General features: G+C 52.1%; 1 protein-coding gene across 2 annotated transcripts in view; it reads right to left on the bottom strand.

Moving 5' to 3' along the window:
• Positions 1 to 20,057, bottom strand: part of NME9 (NME/NM23 family member 9) — a 109,535-nt gene that overhangs the window by 71,339 nt on the left and 18,139 nt on the right. For both annotated transcript variants that reach the window (XM_075317600.1, XM_075317601.1), the window contains exon 4: positions 13,548 to 13,619. In XM_075317600.1, the coding sequence (XP_075173715.1) occupies positions 13,548 to 13,619 (72 nt within the window). The remainder of the gene's footprint in view (positions 1 to 13,547; positions 13,620 to 20,057) is intronic.

The following is a 20,057-nucleotide window of genomic DNA, read 5'->3' as shown; positions in this document are numbered from 1 at the left end:
CTGTCGGTGGCAGCGTACAGGTGCACTTGTGTGCGTTTCTCCCAAACTATTATATAACGCACAAGTGTAGTGTATAATACACGTCAGTCAGCAGTGGCTGATAGTGTCAGAGTTCTCGTCATTAATTTTTTCTCCTAAAACCTGTGTTAGGTTCTTAGTGCGTCCGTGCTTGCATTTAAAAACCGCACGTGTGTGCCTGTCGGTGGCAGCGTACAGGTGCACTTGTGTGCGTTTTTACCAAACTATTATATAACGCACAAGTGTAGTGTATAATACACGTCAGTCAGCAGTGGCTGATAGTGTCAGAGTTCTCGTCATTAATTTTTTCTCCTAAAACCTGTGTTAGGTTCTTAGTGCGTCCGTGCTTGCATTTAAAAACCGCACGTGTGTGCCTGTCGGTGGCAGCGTACAGGTGCACGATTTGCACAAACTTTGATATAACGCCCAAGTCTAGTGAATACACGTCAGCATAGCATTGCAAAATGCGCAAGGGCGTTGGCAAGGAACAAGGAAGTGGACGTGATGGTGGTGCAGGCAGAGGCCGAGGTCGTGGGCAAGCTCTAATTTTGCCACAACAAAGGGCCACATCTAGTCGCTCGCACGTCCTGTCCCAAATTCTTGGGGACCGCAGCAGTACACCGCTCCTGAACCAAGACCAGTGTCAACAGGTTGTTAGTTGGATAGCGGATAATGCTTCCAGTCAGATTGGCACCACCACAAACACTCTGTCTTCCACACGGTCAAGTGTCAGTAGCCGTGATACTGCACCGCACATTTCAGAACCTGATCCTCCTTCCTACCACAAGGCTGAGTACACGTCCTCGGACATTAATGATCCCACACTTGGACACTCGGAAGAGCTGTTCACGTTTCCATTCGCATATTCTGGCCTCTCGCCAGCTCATGTTGAAGTGGGTCATGAGGAGATCGTATGTACAGATGGCCAAATATTTGAGCAGCCACGTTCTCACGAAGTTGGCAACGTGTCTCAACAAGGGGTGGACAATGATGAGACACAATTGTCAGGAAGTCAGGAGGAGGAGCAGGGTGCGGAAGAGGAAGACGACGTGGTGGATGATCCAGTAACTGACCCAACCTGGCAGGAGGATATGCAGAGCGAGGACAGCAGTGCACAGGGGGAGGGAGGCGTAGCATCCCAACAGGCAGTAAGAAGCAGGGTGGTGGCTCCAGGCAGAAGTCAGGCAACCGTTCCCCGGAACAACAACACGACACAAGGTGCCTGTACAAATGTTAGGTCTTCCCGAGTCTGGCAGTTTTTTAAGTTGGATCCAGATGATTCTAAAAAGGCCATTTGCAACACCTGCCGTGCCAGCATCAGCAGGGGTACCAAAACTAGCAGCCTGACCACCACCAGCATGATCAGGCACATGTCAGCCAAGCACCCGACTTTGTGGGAAGTACAACAGAGTCGAGGAGCAGTGCTTGCTAATGTCACTGCTACGTCTTCGCTGGTTGTGCATGCGAGCCAATACCCTGTCCATGCTGCCTGCGAACAAGCCTCCTCCGGTCCTGCACCTGCAGTTGCCTACGCAGAAATAACACCATCATCAAGCACGTCCTTGTCCCAGCGCAGCGTTCAGTTATCCATTCAGCAAACCTTTGAACGCAGGCGCAAATACACTGCCAACACCCCACATGCCACAGTTCTAAATGCTAACATTTCGCGACTGCTTGCGCTGGAAATGTTGCCTTTTAGGCTGGTGGAGACAGAAGCATTCCGCGACCTGATGGCGGCAGCTGTCCCACGTTACTCGGTCCCCAGCCGCCACTATTTCTCCCGGTGTGCCGTCCCCGCGTTGCATAACCACGTGTCACAAAACATCACACGTGCCCTGAACAACGCTGTTTCACCCAAAGTCCACCTAACCACAGACACGTGGACAAGTGCTTGTGGGCAAGGCCGCTACATCTCGTTGACGGCACACTGGGTTAATATTGTGGAAGCTGGGACCCAGTCTGAGCGAGGGACGGAACACGTCCTTCCCACACCAAGGTTTGCAGGCCCTACCTCAGTCAGTGTTTCACCCACACTCTACAGCTCCGGAATGTCATGCTCTTCAGCCTCCTCCTCCTCCTGCGCATCCTCATCCACTGTACCCTCCACACCAGTCCCAAGCTGGAAGCACTGCAGCACTGCCTCGGCGAAGCGGCAACAGGCTGTGCTGAAGCTAATCTGCATAGGTGACAAACCCCACAATGCAGAAGAGCTGTGGACAGCTCTGAAACAGCAGGTAGATCACTGGCTCACACCTCTGAACCTAAAGCCAGGAAAGGTCGTGTGTGACAATGGCCGGAACCTGGTGGCGGCTTTGAGGCAAGGCCAGCTGACACATGTTCCATGCGTGGCCCATGTGCTCAACCTCGTGGTTCAGCGGTTTCTAAAGTCATACCCAGAGCTGTCTGATCTGCTGGTAAAAGTTCGCCGCCTGTCTGCACATTTTCGAAAGTCACCTACTGCTTCAGCCGGCCTTGCCGGCTTTCAGCGCAGTTTGCATCTTCCGGCTCACAGACTGGTGTGTGATGTCCCCACGCGTTGGAATTCAACTCTGCACATGTTGGTCAGGATATGTGAGCAGAAGAGGGCAGTTGTTGAGTACCTGCATCACCTAAACCGTCGGGAAATGGGTCAAACTCCACACATAACACCTGAGGAGTGGAGATGGATGTCCGACCTATGTACCATCCTCCAAAACTTTGAGGACTCCACCAAGATGGTGAGTGGTGATGACGCCATTATTAGCGTCACCATACCGCTACTCTGCCTTCTAAAACGGTCTCTGCTCAAAACCAAACATGATGCATTGCAGGCGGAGCGCGATGAGTTGCAGCAAGAAACAGTAGTGGGTGTGGGTGATAACACACAGCCCAGCCTCGTCTCATCACAACGTGCAGTGGAGGACTATGACAAGGAGGAGGATGAAGACATGGAGCAAATCTCCGGCCAAATTGAGGATATCACATGCACACCAGTCATATCCTCGGTTCAGCGTGGCTGGCCAGAGGACAGGGTAGATGAGGAGGAGGAGGAGGAGGAGGAGGACAGCATGTTCAGTCAACGTGTTGGTCAGGCTACTGAAGTCCTGGCTGTTAAGAGTCTGGCGCACATGGCTGACTTTATGGTAAGCTGCCTGTCTCGTGACCCTCACGTTAAGAACATCTTGGCCGACAATCATTACTGGTTGGTAACACTGTTAGACCCACGCTACAAGGAGAACTTTATGTCTCTTATTCCCGAGGCGGAGAGGTCAACCAAAATGCAGCAGTTCCGGAAGGCCATAGTCACGGAAGTAGGCAAAGCATTCCCCTCACAAAACGCTAGCGGCATAGGTCAGGAATCAGTGGACAACCAAGGCGTACAGCCGAGAGAGGCACAAGTCCAATCCGCCAGAGGTAGGGGAACAGTCTTTAAGATGTGGGACAGTTTTCTCAGCCCCTCACGTACCACAGCCCCTGAGGTGCGGGGTAGTGCCACAAGAAATCCTAAGTTTGCCCAGATGCTCAAGGAGTACCTTGCAGATCGAACAACTGTACTCCGACATTCCTCTGTGCCTTACAATTATTGGGTATCCAAGGTGGACACGTGGCATGAATTGGCTCTCTACGCCTTGGAAGTCCTGGCCTGCCCTGCCGCTAGCGTTTTGTCAGAGCGTGTTTTTAGTGCCGCAGGTGGAATCATTACAGATAAACGCACCCGCCTGTCAACTGAAAATGCTGACAGGCTGACTCTGATCAAGATGAACAAGGGTTGGATTGGGCCAGACTTCACCACACCACCAGCAAATGAGAGCGGAATTTAAAGTTTGTAACGGGAATTTGCCATGTACCTCCAGTCACCCATGGGTACACACTTCTGGACTTTGGATAATCGCTGGACTGCTCCTCCTTCTCCTCATGTGCCACCATGATGACCGTTACAAGAGTTAGGCCTTTGTTTCAGGTATACCCCCAGTGGTAAATTTTTTCGCCCATTCTTTGCAGAATGGACATTACAACGACAGGAGACCCGCTCCTTTGCAATGGGAACAATGTTTTGAGGCCCTCATGCACGTCTCTATCCAGGGACAACGTGGAGCCTCCCAATTTTTGGCTGCCCTGCCAAAGGGCTATACTATAATACACCCACTTCCTGACAAGGGACACTTAATGTTTTGAGGCCCTCATGCACGTCTCTATCCAGGGACAACATGGAGCCTCCCAATTTTTGGCTGCCGTGCCAAAGGGCTATACTATAATACACCCACTTCCTGACAATGGACACTTAATGTTTTGAGGCCCTCATGCACGTCTCTATCCAGGGACAACGTGGAGCCTCCCAATTTTTGGCTGCCCTGCCAAAGGGCTATTCTACAAAAGACCCACTTCCTGACAAGGGACACTTAATGTTTTGAGGCCCTCATGCACATCTCTATCCAGGGACAACGTGGAGCCTCCCAATTTTTGGCTGCCCTGCCAAAGGGCTATACTACAAAAGACCCACTTCCTTCCAATGGGCACTTCAGGTTTACAGGCCCCCATGCACGTCTCTATCCAGGGACAACGTGGAGCCTCCCAATTTTTGGCTGCCCTGCCAAAGGGCTATACTACAAAAGACCCACTTCCTTCCAATGGGCACTTCAGGTTTACAGGCCCTCATGCACGTCTCTATCCAGGGACAACGTGGAGCCTCCCAATTTTTGGCTGCCCTGCCTAAGGGCTATACTATAATACACCCACTTCCTGACAATGGACACTTAATGTTTTGAGGCCCTCATGCACGTCTCTATCCAGGGACAACGTGGAGCCTCCCAATTTTTGGCTGCCCTGCCAAAGGGCTATACTATAATACACCCACTTCCTGACAAGGGACACTTAATGTTTTGAGGCCCTCATGCACGTCTCTATCCAGGGACAACGTGGAGCCTCCCAATTTTTGGCTGCCCTGCCTAAGGGCTATACTATAATACTGTCACGCTCCCCGGGTCCTCTGCTCCGCTTCCCGGCTCACCTGCCACGCTCCCCGCTCTCCAGCCTCCATCGCCCGCGCTTCCCAGGCCTCCTGGTCCCCGCTCCCGGCGCCCGTCGGCTTCCCAGCCCCAGCCTGGCTCTGCTGCGTCCTCCTCTCAGCTTCCTGCCCTGGCTTCTGGCACCCGGGCCGCGCGCATGCGCATTAGGGCGCGCGCGCGGTCACTGGCCCTTTCTTAAAGGGCCAGTGTCCACTGACAGGAAATGAAGCACACAGGTACGGGGTATAAAGGGGTGCAATGTCCAAGGGGGCGGGGCCTGATCTTCGTGTTTCCCAAGCTAGGAGTCAGGTCTCCTTGTGTTCCTGTGAGATACTTACCTCTCTCTCTTCTAGAGCCGATCCTGCATTGCCATCCGGTCCTGCCGTATCCCGAACCCCGAACGCTGCCTATCTGCCATCCTGACAGTCCGCACCTTCTCTGTTCCCTGAGGTGACCCGTCATCTCGCTCCAACGGTTCCGGACCCCGCCTGACATCATCCCGGCTTCCGAACCTGAGCTCCGTCACCTGGACCACCATCAGTGACCCCGTGGTTCCAGGGACTTCTCCATTGTGCTCTTGTGCGCGGACTGTTCTGCTACCTATAGTGCTCCGGCTACCGGACTCCTTTCCCTCATCGGGGAGTTCGGCCCAGTGGATCCACCTTCTGGGTCTGCCCATCCACCTGGCCCTAACAGTAAGATCAGGCCATGGATCCCGCCGAAGCACTAGCGGCCTTGCATGAGGAACTCCAACGCCAGCGTGAAGTAAAGACCCACATGCTGAACTTTATGACTTCCGTGGACGCCCGCTTGAACACGCTACAAGCATCGGTCACATCTTCAGCACCTCCGGCCTCCACTAGTCAATCCACGGCTCCCGCTCCCGTGGCAGCCTCCTCGGATGCTTCCAGACTTCGTTTGGCCCCACCACCCCGGTACGCCGGAGATCCCAAGACCTGCAGGGGGTTTATAAACCAATGCTCCCTCCATTTCACGCAGCTGCCGCATTTGTTTGCCTCCGACCAAGCCAAGGTCGCCTTCATAATGTCTCACCTAGAGGGCGAGGCACTGGCGTGGATGAACCCCTTGTGGGAGAAGGAGGACCCTATGACCAAGAACCTCCAGGAGTTCCTGCAGGCTTTTCGCGGCACCTTTGACGAGCCCGGACGCGCCTCCGCATCTGCTTCATCTCTTCTCCGGTTACGTCAGGGAACTCTGACGGTGGGTCAATACGCCATCCGTTTCCGCACCTTGGCTTCGGAACTCGGGTGGAATAACGAGGCCCTAACCGCCGCCTTCTGGGAAGGACTCTCGGGTCGAATCAAAGATGAGCTGGCTGGTCGTGACGTACCGTCCACTCTGGACGCCCTGATTACCCTAGTGACTCGAGTGGACATTCGCTTTCAGGAGCGGTCCAAAGAGGTGTCCCGTGAGAGACGCCCGGTACGGCATTCCTCTCCTCCGCAGAAGTCCGCCGTACTCCAGTCAACGGCATCTGGTGTCTCCGTCCATGAGCCCATGCAGGTCGACCGTGTTCGACAGTCTGAACAACGTCGAGCAGAGCGGCTCGCCAAGGGTCTCTGCTTCTACTGCGGAGAGGGCACACACCTGCTACGCTCCTGTCCAGAGAGGCCGGGAAACTCCAAAGCCTAGGGTTGGTAGGAGAGGCCACCCTAGGTGCTGGGACTCTCTCAGACCCGGTTACATGGACTGTGCAAGTGACAACGGGAGAGACGCGGTTCACGGCTGAGGCGTACCTCGATTCTGGGGCAGCAGGAAATTTCATCCAGCAGGCCACGGTGGACAAGTACCAGGTGCCTGTTACTCCGCTCGACAAACCCCTCGTGATTGCCTCTGTGGATGGGAGACCCCTCTCTGACACCATCTCCTGGATCACCAGGCCGGTTGAATTGCGTATCGGTGCTCTGCACACCGAGAACATCGCTCTCTACGTCCTCCCACACATGTCACATCAAATCCTGCTGGGCCTTCCTTGGTTACGGACACACGAACCTTCAGTCAGCTGGGGCACTGGTGAAATCACTCGATGGGGCTCTTCTTGCCATGAGAACTGTCTCAAGACCATACAACCCATCCGGTGACCTCCGGTTCCAGAGTCCCTACCGGGACTACCCTCAGCCTATTGGTCCTTCGCGGACGTCTTTGATAAGAAGGAGTCAGAGGTACTTCCGCCACATCGTCCTTACGATTGTGCCATTGACCTGCTCCCGGGAACTACACCACCTCGAGGACGGATATATCCACTGTCTCCAGCCGAAACAAGGGCCATGTCTTCTTACATCACAGAGAGCCTGGCAAGGGGATTCATTCGGAGATCCTCCTCTCCTGCTGGAGCAGGCTTCTTCTTCGTAAAGAAGAAAGAGGGCGACTTACGCCCATGCATAGACTACCGGGGATTGAATCAAATCACCGTAAAAAACAAGTATCCCCTGCCGCTCATCCCCGAATTGTTTGATCGGCTCAGAGGAGCTCGCGTGTTCACCAAGTTGGATCTTCGGGGTGCCTACAACCTGGTCCGTATCCGCTCGGGGGACGAATGGAAGACCGCGTTTAACACTCGCGATGGGCACTATGAATACTGCGTGATGCCCTTCCGCCTGTGTAACGCACCAGCAGTCTTCCAAGAATTAGTGAACGACGTGTTCCGGGACCTTCTCTACGTCTGTGTGGTGGTATATCTGGATGACATCCTTGTCTTCTCTCCAGACCTTCAGACCCACAGAGAGAACGTGCAACTGGTTCTACAAAGACTGAGAGAGAATCGTCTGTACGCCAAGTACGAGAAGTGTGTCTTCGAACAGTCTTCTCTCCCCTTCCTGGGTTACCTCATCACCGATACCAGACTGCAGATGGATCCAAAGAAGGTCTCTTCCATTCTCAACTGGCCTCCTCCTTCTGGACTGAAGGCAATCCAACGCTTTCTGGGATTCGCCAACTATTACCGCCAGTTCATCCCTCATTTCTCTGCTCTGACTGCTCCTCTCTCCGTCTTGACCAAGAAGGGGGCTAATCCAAAAAACTGGTCACCTGCGGCCGACGCCGCGTTTGGCTCCCTAAAGCGGGCCTTTGCCTCCTCTCCTGTACTCCACCGTCCGGAGTTAAACCGCCAGTTCACCTTGGAGGTGGACGTCTCCTCCTCGGGAGCCGGAGCAGTGCTCATGCAGAAGTCCTCCTCCGGGAAGATGGTGACTTGCGATTTCTTCTCCAAGAGCTTCTCAGCGCCTGAACGCAATTACACCATCGGTGACCGAGAACTATTGGCAGTCAAACTGGCTCTGGAGGAATGGCGTTATCTTCTGGAAGGAGCAGTGTACCCCGTTATAATTTACACGGACCACAAGAACCTGGAATACCTGCGGTCTGCTCAGCGACTGAACCCACGGCAAGCCAGGTGGTCCTTATTCTTTGCCCGGTTCGATTTCCAGCTCCATTTCCGACCCGCGAACAAGAACGTACGCGCTGATGCCTTGTCTAGGTCTTTCATGCCCATGGAGCAGGAAGAGGAGACATCCCAACCCATCATCTGTCCAAGTAAGATTATTCCGGTGGCTCCTGTCACCCTGGCCCAGATACCGCCCGGGAAGACCTATGTCTCTGAGACTGACAGGCAAAAAGTGTTACACTGGGGCCATGCCTCGAAAACAGCCGGTCATGCTGGCCAGAAAAGAACTTGGAGTGCGATTGTACGTCATTATTGGTGGCCATCCCTTCGCACGGACGTCGCCTCTTTTGTCTCTGCCTGCTCCTCTTGTGCCAGGAACAAGACGCCCAAACACCTGCCATATGGCCGTCTTCTGCCTCTGCCTATACCCTCAGTTCCCTGGCAACACATTGCGATGGACTTTATTACGGACTTGCCATTGTCCTCCGGACACACAGTCATATGGGTCGTGGTGGATCGGTTCTCTAAAATGGCCCATTTCGTCCCTATGGCTGGACTGCCCTCTGCCCAGGAACTCGCGGACGCCTATATACATCACATCTTCCGCTTGCATGGCTTTCCATCACACATTGTGTCCGACAGAGGAACTCAGTTTACCTCCCGCTTCTGGAGGGCTCTCTGCAAGCATCTGGGAGTAACCCTGGACTTTTCTTCAGCCTACCATCCTCAGTCGAACGGCCAAGTGGAACGGGTCAATCAGATTTTGACCTCTTTCTTACATCACTACGTCAACGCCCATCATGACGATTGGTCCATGCTTCTTCCTTGGGCTGAATTCTCCCATAATCACCACGTCAGTGAGTCCTCCTCCAGTTCTCCCTTCCATGTCGTCTACGGACTTCAGCCTTCGGTCCCATTGCCTGTATCCTCTTCCTCGGATGTCCCTGCTGCTGATGCGGTAGTCCGTGACTTTATAACCATTTGGGACTCAGTTAAGGCGTCCCTTGCACGTGCATCCCTGCGGATGAAGAGACACGCAGACAAGAGACGTCTGGATCCTCCGTGTTTCTCCCCCGGAGATCTCGTCTGGCTTGCTTCCAAGTACGTCCGATTGAAGTTACCATCTTACAAGCTGGGTCCTCGCTACATCGAACCGTTTAAAGTCCTCGGCAAGATCAATGAGGTCTCCTACAAACTGCAGCTCCCGGCCACGATGAGGATACCCAACTCCTTCCACGTCTCTCTGCTCAAGCCGGTTGTCCTTGGTCCCTTCTCCGCTGCTGCCAGTCCGGCTCCTCCTCCTATTGCTGATGACGACATCTATGCGGTAAGGGATATCGTGGCCATGAAGACCGTACGGGGTCGACAGTTCTTTCTGGTGGACTGGGCAGGGTATGGTCCTGAGGATAGGTCCTGGGAGCCCAGAGAGAATGTGGGTACTCCTCTGATCCGTGCCTTCCTGTCCCGGTTGCGGGGAGGGGGGCATGGGGGGGGTACTGTCACGCTCCCCGGGTCCTCTGCTCCGCTTCCCGGCTCACCTGCCACGCTCCCCGCTCTCCAGCCTCCATCGCCCGCGCTTCCCAGGCCTCCTGGTCCCCGCTCCCGGCGCCCGTCGGCTTCCCAGCCCCAGCCCGGCTCTGCTGTGTCCTCCTCTCAGCTTCCTGCCCTGGCTTCTGGCACCCGGGCCGCGCGCATGCGCATTAGGGCGCGCGCGCGGTCACTGACCCTTTCTTAAAGGGCCAGTGTCCACTGACAGGAAATGAAGCACACAGGTACGGGGTATAAAGGGGTGCAATGTCCAAGGGGGCGGGGCCTGATCTTCTTGTTTCTTAAGCTAGGAGTCAGGTCTCCTTGTGTTCCTGTGAGATACTTACCTCTCTCTCTTCTAGAGCCGATCCTGCATTGCCATCCGGTCCTGCCGTATCCCGAACCCCGAACGCTGCCTATCTGCCATCCTGACAGTCCGCACCTTCTCTGTTCCCTGCGGTGACCCGTCATCTCGCTCCAACGGTTCCGGACCCCGCCTGACATCATCCCGGCTTCCGAACCTGAGCTCCGTCACCCGGACCACCATCAGTGACCCCGTGGTTCCAGGGACTTCTCCATTGTGCTCTTGTGCGCGGACTGTTCTGCTACCTATAGTGCTCCGGCTACCGGACTCCTTTCCCTCATCGGGGAGTTCGGCCCAGTGGATCCACCTTCTGGGTCTGCCCATCCACCTGGCCCTAACAAATACACCCACTTCCTGACAATGGACACTTAATGTTTTGAGGCCCTCATGCACGTCTCTATCCAGGGACAACGTGGAGCCTCCCAATTTTTGGCTGCCCTGCCTAAGGGCTATACTACAATAGACCCACTTCCTTCCAATGGGCACTTCAGGTTTACAGGCCATCATGCACGTCTGTATGCAGGGGCATTGGTGAACCTCACAATTTTGGACTGCCCTGGCAAAGGAAAATACTACAAAGACTCAGTTCCTCAAAATGGGCACATTAGACTCAGAGGCCTTTATGTACGTCTCTTCTCAGGGACATCGGAGTGCCACACAATGTTTTACGTAAAATCTTTCATGTATTGATCTCAAAAAGTAACATACATTAGCTCTATCTCACTATTGGGTATGTGCCCTTAACATTTCCGCCATGAAAATTCATTTTGGTGTCCTTTTGGAAGGTTTTCTGGTGAGTCCGTAAAAATGGCGTAAAACGCGGACAAAATTGTTCACAGCTGTGACTTTTGAGTGATAAATGCTTCAAGGGGTCTTCCCCATGCTGTTGCCATGTCATTTGAGCACTCTTCGGAGACTTTTGTGCCATTTTTAGGGTTTCTACATGCTGCCGGTGGTCATTTCACAAAAATACTCGGGTCTCCCATAGGATAACATTGGGCTCGGTGCTCGGGCCGAGTACACGAGTATCTTGGGAGGCTCGGCCCGAGCTTCGAGCACCCGAGCTTTTTAGTACTCGCTCATCACTAGTAGTTATCCAAAAGGTGAGTTGTATCTGTGTTTTATTTTTCATTTTAGGACCATTATAGGCTGCGGCACTGTGGCTCAGTGGTTAGCACTGCAGTCTTGCAGCGCTGGGGTCCTGGGTTCAAATCCCACCAAGGACACCATCTGCAAGGAGTTTGTATGTTCTCCCCTTGTTTGCGTGGGTTTCCTCCGGGTTCTCCGGTTTCCTCCCACACTCCAAAGACATACTGATAGGGGCTCTAGATTGTGAGCCCCAATGGGGACAGTGTTCCTGATGTATGTAAAGCGCTGTGGAATTAATAGCACTATATAAATGAATAAAATTATTATTATATATCAAATAAAATATAGTATTGAACAGCTCCTTTATACGGCAGAAAAATATTATGCTTTTGAAGCTAACAAAATACTGTAGACTCAATATTATCAGTCTGCTATATTCGTAACATATTAGCAACACACTTCTCATAAACAGAGCCATCAAGTAAAGCACCAAGTCAACCAAAATTGGCAGGATTGGTGCCAGCACTACTCATAATCATAGAAAAACTGGAGGACAAGAGTATATGTGCAAATATAGGAAACTTTTATTGGGAAATACACAAGAAAAATAATTTAAAAGGGTTTCTCCCATATCAAATTAAGGGAATAAGGTATGCAAAAGATCAAGGAAATGCAATTATGGTAACCCTCATATACAGTAAAAAATTATTCATTAAATATGAAAAATAAACACTGTCTGAGGGAAACGTTCATATCAGCCAGGACAGTTGCACACAGTAATGGTCTCAGGGACTGAGGCTGGGTTTTAAATCGTCATGGTCTCTCCGACCAGTGGTAAGGAGAAGCCATGGCGATTACTGACCTAAATGCTGTATAAGCTGCCCTCAAGTGGAGGGTCCCATAACAAGTGTCCACATCAGGCAAAAATAATTAGTAAGGAAAGGATAAAATTCAATTTCTTACCTAAAGTGCAAATGCTTAACAGGTAATTCCTGAAATGTACATCTGATGTGAATAGCCTGGTCTCAGTCCCAAGATCAATGTAAGATCCCTATATAACGACCAGGATCACCACCGACGCGCATTTCGCGAAGGTTGTTGCTTTATCAAGGAAGAGAGCCTTGGCTGATATGAACGTTTCCCTCAGACAGTGTTTATTTTTTCATATTTAATGAATAATTTTTTACTGTGTATGAGGGTTACCATAATTGCATTTCCTTGAGCTTTTGCATACCTTATTCCCTTAATTTGATATGGTAGAAACCCTTTTAAATTATTTTTCCTATATTTGCACATACACTCTTGTCCTCCAGTTTTTCTATATTCGTAACATGGTGCTATGAATCTCTATACAGTGGAACCTCGGTTTACGAGTAACCTGGTGTGCAAGTATTTCGCTATACAAGCAAAGCTTGCTGTAAATTTGTAACTCAGTTTACGAGCAAGCTTTGCTGTACGAGCAAATACTCACTGCACACACTTCCGGTTCCGTACTTTAACCGCACTCTGACCCGCTCTTGCAGTCCACACAAACACACACAAACACGCACACACACACTATGCTCACCTTACCTTCCGTTCCCTCGCCGGCCTCCCGGATCTTGTAGTTTGCTGGTACAGGATGTGTATCGGGTAACCATCGCGACGATGGACGAGCTACCACTGTCAGCCGCTACTCAAAGGCAGCGAAAGCTCCGGCATCGGGTGCGATGGTTTCCTGATACACATCCTGTACCGGCGGACTACAAGAACCAGGAGGCCGGCGATGGAACGAAAGGTAAGGTGAGCATAATATGTGTGAATGGGAAATTTGGCTTTACTAGACGAGTAACTTGGTTTACAAGCACACTCCCAGAATGGATTGTTCTCATAAACCAAGGCTCCACTGTATACCCATGGCAGGCATCATTTGCTAAAATCTGACATTGTAGTTCCGCAAAGTGTCCAGACTGTTTTACCCGTTGTACCTGATGCCAGGTAAGAAAACAGGCATTACAGATTCCATATGGTTCAGTCCAGAGAAAGACTAGACTGGAGGAAAAGATGGAGTGCAAACCTAGACCTGCACCCAGCTACGAAGAGTAAAATTAAGTGATGAGATATATGTGGGCAGTAGATAGGATCATTAGTCTGGAATGGCAAAACTAGATAAATTACTTACAGCAAAGAAAAGAAAGGTAGGTTCACATTTGCCTCTGTATTTCTCAAGGGCATCAATGCTATCAGCTTCAGCCTAATCACCAGAACACAATAAGAATTAAAAAAAAAGCAAAATTATAACAAAGTTGTCAACAAAATATTGGACACAGCAAATAATTCTTTTTATTCTTTTTTTTGCCAAGAGATGCAGATTTGGTGCTGAAATGTTTACACCATATTCCTGCACCCAATCTACACCTCCTGGCAAAAAGCAGCACCAAAACCGTATGATGCTATTTTGATGCGATTTTTTTTTTTTTTTTGCCAGGAGGTGTAGATTGGCTGCAGGAGTATGCTCTAGAAATTTCATCACCAAATCTGCATCTCTTGGCAAAAAAATGCACAAAAACGGTTTTGATGGTCTTTTGGTGTGGTTTACTGCGAGGAGGTGAAAATTTTGTGCTGAAATGTCTGCACCAGATTTCAGCACCAAATTTGCACCTCCTGGCAGAAAACCACACCGAAACATTTTTTTTTTTTTGCATTTTTGGGCCAAGAGATGTAAATTTGGTGATTCAATTTTTTACAGTTTTACATCATATTCTGCGCATGCAGGTAGTGATGCATTTTTGCCAGGAGGTGTAGATTGGGTGCAGGAATATGGTGTAAAAATTTCAGCACCAAATGTGCATCTCTTGGCAAAACCCCCCCACAGTTTTCTGCCAGGAGATGCAGGTCTCAGAACTCAGTGACCGCCTCCCTGAGGTCAGTTTACCTGCAGACCCTGTGAACCTCCAGTTTTGGCTGCAAATAATCTGCGTGACGTCACTACTTATCACCGTGGCTCAGTCTCTGACTGAAGTTACAGTAGGTGGTCATGTTCTATGGCCACTCGCTGTCAGTTCAGATGTAGAAGAGCTGGAATTGTTGTGAGACCTTGTGTGGATTAAGTCGGACCTGTGTTTTTTGGGAGTTAATATAGCGGTGAAAAAGGGTGTTTTTTGTATTTTATTTCAAATAAAGTATTTCTTCGTTTTTTGTGTTTATTTACTTTCACTTACAAATTAATAATGAGGGGTCTTATAGACTCCTCCCAATACTAATCTAGGACTTAGTAGCAGCTGTGAGCTGCAATTAACCCCTTATTACCACAACAGCCACCTCACCAGGGTAATCGGAATGAGCTGGGTAAAGTGCTGAGTTTGTCACATCTAATGGATGTGGCAATCCTGAATGGCTGCAGGCTGCTATTTTTAAGCTGGGGGGCCCAATAAACATGGGTCTTTTCAGCTTGAGAACACCAGCCCCCAGCTGTCGGGCTTTATCTTGGCTGGGTATTTCTCACGCTCCCCGGGTCCCCTGCCTTGCTTCCCGGCTCCCCTGCCTCGCTCCCCGGCTCACCTGCCACGCTCCCCGGCTTCCCTGCCTCGCTCCCCGGCTCCTCTGTCAGGCGTCCCCCGCTCCACAGCCTCCAGCCCCCATCACCTGCGCTCCCCAGGCGGCTCGGTCCCCGCACCCGGCGCCCGTCGGCAGCTCTGCTCCAGGCCGGCTCCCCTGCCTCCTGTTCACCGCTCCCTGCCCTGGCTTCTGGCACCCGGGCCTCGCGCATACGCATTAGGGCGCGCGGTCATTGACCCTTTCTTAAAGGGCCAGTGTCCTCCAACAGGATATTGAAGGATCAGGTACTGGGTATATAGGGGGATCCTTTCCAAGTGGGCGGGGCCTGTTCTTCGTGTTTTCTAAGCTAGGAGTCAGGTCTCCTTGTGTCTGTGATATACTCACCTATCTCTCTCGTAGAGCCGATCCTGCCTCGCCAACCGGTCCTGACGATACCCGAACCCCGAACGGTGACGGCTTGCCATCCCGTCAGCTCCTGCCATCTCCGATTCCTGTGGTGACCCGTCTTCTCGCTCCATTGGTTCCGGACTCTGCCTGACGACATCTCGGCCTCCGAACCTGAGCTCCGTCACCCGGACTACCATCAGAAACCCCGTGGTCCCAGGGACTTCTTTACTCCACTCCTCTACACGGACTGTCCTGCTAGTGCTCCGGCTACCGGGCACCTTGCCCTCGGTGAGGTGTTCAGCCCAGTGGATCCACCTCCGGGGTCTGCCCGTCCACCTGGCCCTAACAGTAAGAACAGGCCATGGATCCCGCCGAAGCACTAGCGGCCTTGCAGCAGGAACTCACACGCCAGCGCGAGACCCAGACCCGCATGCTGAACTTCATGTCTTCTGTGGATACCCGCCTGAACACGCTACAAGCGACGGCCACATCCTTGGCATCTCAGGTTTCCACTGTACAATCCACGGCTACAGCTCCCGTGGCAGCCTCCTCGGATGCTTCCAGACTTCGTTTGGCTTCACCACCCTGGAACGCCGGAGATCCCAAGACCTGCAGGGGATTCCTAAACCAGTGCTCCCTTCATTTCAAGCTGCTTCCACACTTGTTTGCCTCCAACCAAGCCAAGGTGGCGTTTGTGATGTCACATCTAGAGGGTGAGGCACTGGCCTGGATGAACCCCTTGTGGGAAAAGGAGGACCCTGTGACTACCAACATCCAGGACTTCCTGCAGGCATTCAGAAACACCTTTGACGAACCTGGACGTGCCGCTGCATCCGCCTCATCACTCCTCAGGCTACGTCAGGGGACTACGACGGTAGGGCAGTATGCCATCCGCTTCCGCACTTTGGCCTCAGAATTGGGGTGGAACAATGAAGCCCTCACCGCCGCCTTCTGGGAAGGACTCTCCAGCCGTATTAAGGACGAGCTGGCAGGCCGCAATGTTCCTTCCACCCTGGATGCCCTGATCGCACTAGCCACCCGCGTGGACCTCAGATTCCAGGAACGATCCAAAGAGGTGTCCCGTGAGAGACGTCCGATACGGCATTCCTCTCCTCCGCAGAAGCCCGCCGTACTTCAGTCAGCGTCGTCTGGTGTCTCTGTCCACGAGCCCATGCAGATCGACCGTTTGCGGCAGTCCGAACAACGCCGAGCAGAACGGCTCGCCAAGGGCCTCTGCTTCTACTGCGGAGAGGGCACACACCTTCTACGCTCCTGTCCAGAGAGGCCGGGAAACTCCAAAGCCTAGGGTTGGTAGGAGAGGCCACCCTAGGTGCTGGGACTCTCTCAGACCCGGTTACGTGGACTGTTCAAGTGACAACGGGAGAGACGCGGTTCACGGCCGAGGCGTACCTCGATTCCGGGGCAGCAGGCAATTTCATCCAGCAGGCCACGGTGGACAAGTACCAGGTGCCTGTTACTCCACTCGACAAACCCCTCGTGATTGCCTCTGTAGATGGGAGACCCCTCTCTGACACCATCTCGTGGATCACCAAGCCGGTGGAACTACGTATCGGTGCCCTGCACACCGAGAACATCGCTCTCTACGTCCTCCCACACATGTCCCATCAAATCCTGCTGGGACTCCCCTGGTTACGGACACACGAACCGTCAGTCAGCTGGGGTACTGGTGAAATCACCCGATGGGGCTCCTCTTGCCACGAGAACTGTCTGAAGACTATACAGCCCATCCGACGACCTCCGGTTCCGGAGTCCCTACCGGGACTGCCCTCGGCCTATTGGTCCTTCGCGGACGTCTTTGATAAAAAGGAATCAGAGGTACTTCCGCCACATCGTCCTTATGACTGTGCCATCGACCTACTCCCGGGAACTACACCACCTCGAGGACGGATATATCCGCTGTCTCCTGCTGAAACTAGGGCCATGTCTGCCTACATCACGGAGAACCTAGCAAGGGGATTCATTCGGAGGTCCTCCTCTCCTGCTGGAGCAGGCTTCTTCTTCGTTAAGAAGAAAGAGGGCGATCTACGCCCATGCATTGACTACCGGGGATTGAACCAAATCACCGTGAAAAATAAATACCCCCTGCCGCTCATCCCCGAATTGTTTGATCGGCTTAGAGGAGCTCGTGTGTTTACCAAGTTGGATCTTCGGGGTGCCTACAACCTGGTCCGCATCCGCTCTGGGGACGAATGGAAGACCGCATTCAATACTCGCGATGGGCACTATGAATACTGTGTGATGCCCTTCGGCCTCTGTAACGCACCAGCAGTGTTTCAGGAATTGGTGAACGACGTGTTCCGGGACCTTCTCTACGTCTGTGTGGTGGTGTATCTTGACGATATCCTGGTCTTCTCTCCGGACCTCCAGACCCACAGAGAGAACGTGCAGCTGGTACTACAAAGACTGAGAGAGAATCGCCTGTACGCCAAGTACGAGAAGTGTATAATCGAGCAGTCTTCTCTTCCCTTCTTGGGTTACGTAATCTCCGATACCGGTCTGCAGATGGACCCGGAGAAGGTCTCTTCCATTCTCAACTGGCCCCCTCCTTCCGGACTGAAGGCAATCCAACGCTTTCTGGGATTCGCAAACTATTATCGTCAGTTCATCCCTCACTTCTCTGCTCTGACTGCACCTCTCTCCGCCTTGACCAAGAAGGGGGCTAATCCAAAGGACTGGTCACCTGCGGACGACGCCGCGTTTGGCTCCCTGAAACAGGCGTTTGCTTCTTCCCCTGTGCTCCACCGTCCTGAGTTAAACCGACAGTTTACCTTGGATGTGGATGCCTCCTCCTCGGGAGCCGGAGCAGTGCTCATGCAGAAGTCCTCCTCCGGGAAGATGGTTACTTGCAGTTTCTTCTCCAAGAGCTTCTCAGCGCCTGAACGCAACTACACCATCGGTGACCGAGAGCTATTGGCAGTCAAACTGGCTCTGGAGGAATGGCGCTACCTTCTGGAGGGAGCAGTGTACCCCGTGATCATTTACACGGACCACAAGAACCTGGAATACCTGCGGTCCGCTCAGCGACTGAACCCACGGCAGGCCAGGTGGTCCTTGTTCTTTGCCAGGTTCGATTTTCAGCTCCATTTTCGACCTGCGGACAAGAATGTAAGAGCAGATGCCTTGTCCAGGTCATTCGTACCCATGGAACAGGAGGAGGAGACATCCCAGCCCATCATCTGTCCTAGTAAGATCATTCCGGTGGCTCCTGTCACCCTGGCCCAGATACCACCTGGGAAGACCTATGTCTCTGAGACTGACAGGAAAAAAGTGTTGCACTGGGGCCATGCCTCGAAAATAGCCGGCCATGCTGGTCAGAAGAAAACATGGAGTACAATTGTACGTCACTACTGGTGGCCATCCCTTTGCACGGACGTCGCTTCTTTTGTCTCAGCCTGCTCCTCTTGTGCCAGGAACAAGACGCCCAAACACCTGCTATATGGTCGTCTTCTGCCTCTGCCTATACCCTCCGTTCCGTGGCAACACATTGCGATGGACTTTACTACGGACTTGCCCCTGTCCTCCGGACACACAGTCATATGGGTCGTGGTGGATCGGTTCTCCAAAATGGCTCATTTCGTCCCTATGGCTGGACTGCCCTCTGCCCAGGAACTCGCTGACGCTTACATACAGCACATCTTCCGGTTGCATGGCTTTCCCTCACACATTGTGTCCGACAGAGGAACTCAGTTTACCTCCCGCTTCTGGAGGGCTCTCTGCAAACATCTGGGAGTGACTATGGACTTTTCTTCAGCCTACCATCCTCAGTCGAATGGCCAAGTGGAACGAGTCAATCAGATCTTGACCTCCTTCTTACGTCACTACGTCAACGCCCATCACGACGACTGGTCCACGCTTCTTCCTTGGGCTGAATTCTCCCATAACCACCACGTCAGTGAGTCCTCCTCCAGCTCTCCCTTCCATGTCGTTTACGGTCTTCAGCCTTCCGTCCCATTACCTGTATCCTCTTCAGTACAAACAGGGAGTGGCCCCCTTCTCAGCGAGCTGGACATTTCAATCTGTGAATCCCCCTGACTGTGTGTGTCCTGTTGGGACCCGGTCGCTCTCAGCCCTTAGCCACATCGAGGCCTATTTTAGACCCATGGTAAGGTTTTAATATTAGAGAGTGTAGGTACTATCCCAACTGGGTACACCTTGGCGTTGGTGGGATAGCTTTATGCTTTTTTTGATCAAAAACAGTGTTTACTAAGTACCCTATGTTTATATGCACTATGCTTTTATTTTTGTTACAGCAGGGTATTTTTTCACAATTTTTTCCTTGGTTTCTCTTTGTCTCATGGCCAGTGTGAACATGGTCTCACAAGTACCATGTATACCATCTCATACTCCGGCTCACTTTTTTGTTTTTATGTAGTTTTTTTGTATTCAGTACAAACAGGGAGTGGCCCCCTTCTCAGCGAGCTGGACATTTCAATCTGTGAATCCCCCTGACTGTGTGTGTCCTGTTGGGACCCGGTCGCTCTCAGCCCTTAGCCACATTGAGGCCTATTTTAGACCCATGGTAAGGTTTTAATATTAGAGAGTGTAGGTACTATCCCAACTGGGTACACCTTGGCGTTGGTGGGATAGCTTTATGCTTTTTTTGATCAAAAACAGTGTTTACTAAGTACCCTATGTTTATATGCACTATGCTTTTATTTTTGTTACAGCAGGGTATTTTTTCACAATTTTTTCCTTGGTTTCTCTTTGTCTCATGGCCAGTGTGAAC

Source organism: Anomaloglossus baeobatrachus, chromosome 7 (assembly GCF_048569485.1).
Source record: "Anomaloglossus baeobatrachus isolate aAnoBae1 chromosome 7, aAnoBae1.hap1, whole genome shotgun sequence".
Taxonomy (NCBI): Eukaryota; Metazoa; Chordata; class Amphibia; order Anura; family Aromobatidae; genus Anomaloglossus; species Anomaloglossus baeobatrachus.
Note: the sequence above shows the minus strand (reverse complement) of the source record. Positions and strands in the feature narration are given on the sequence as shown.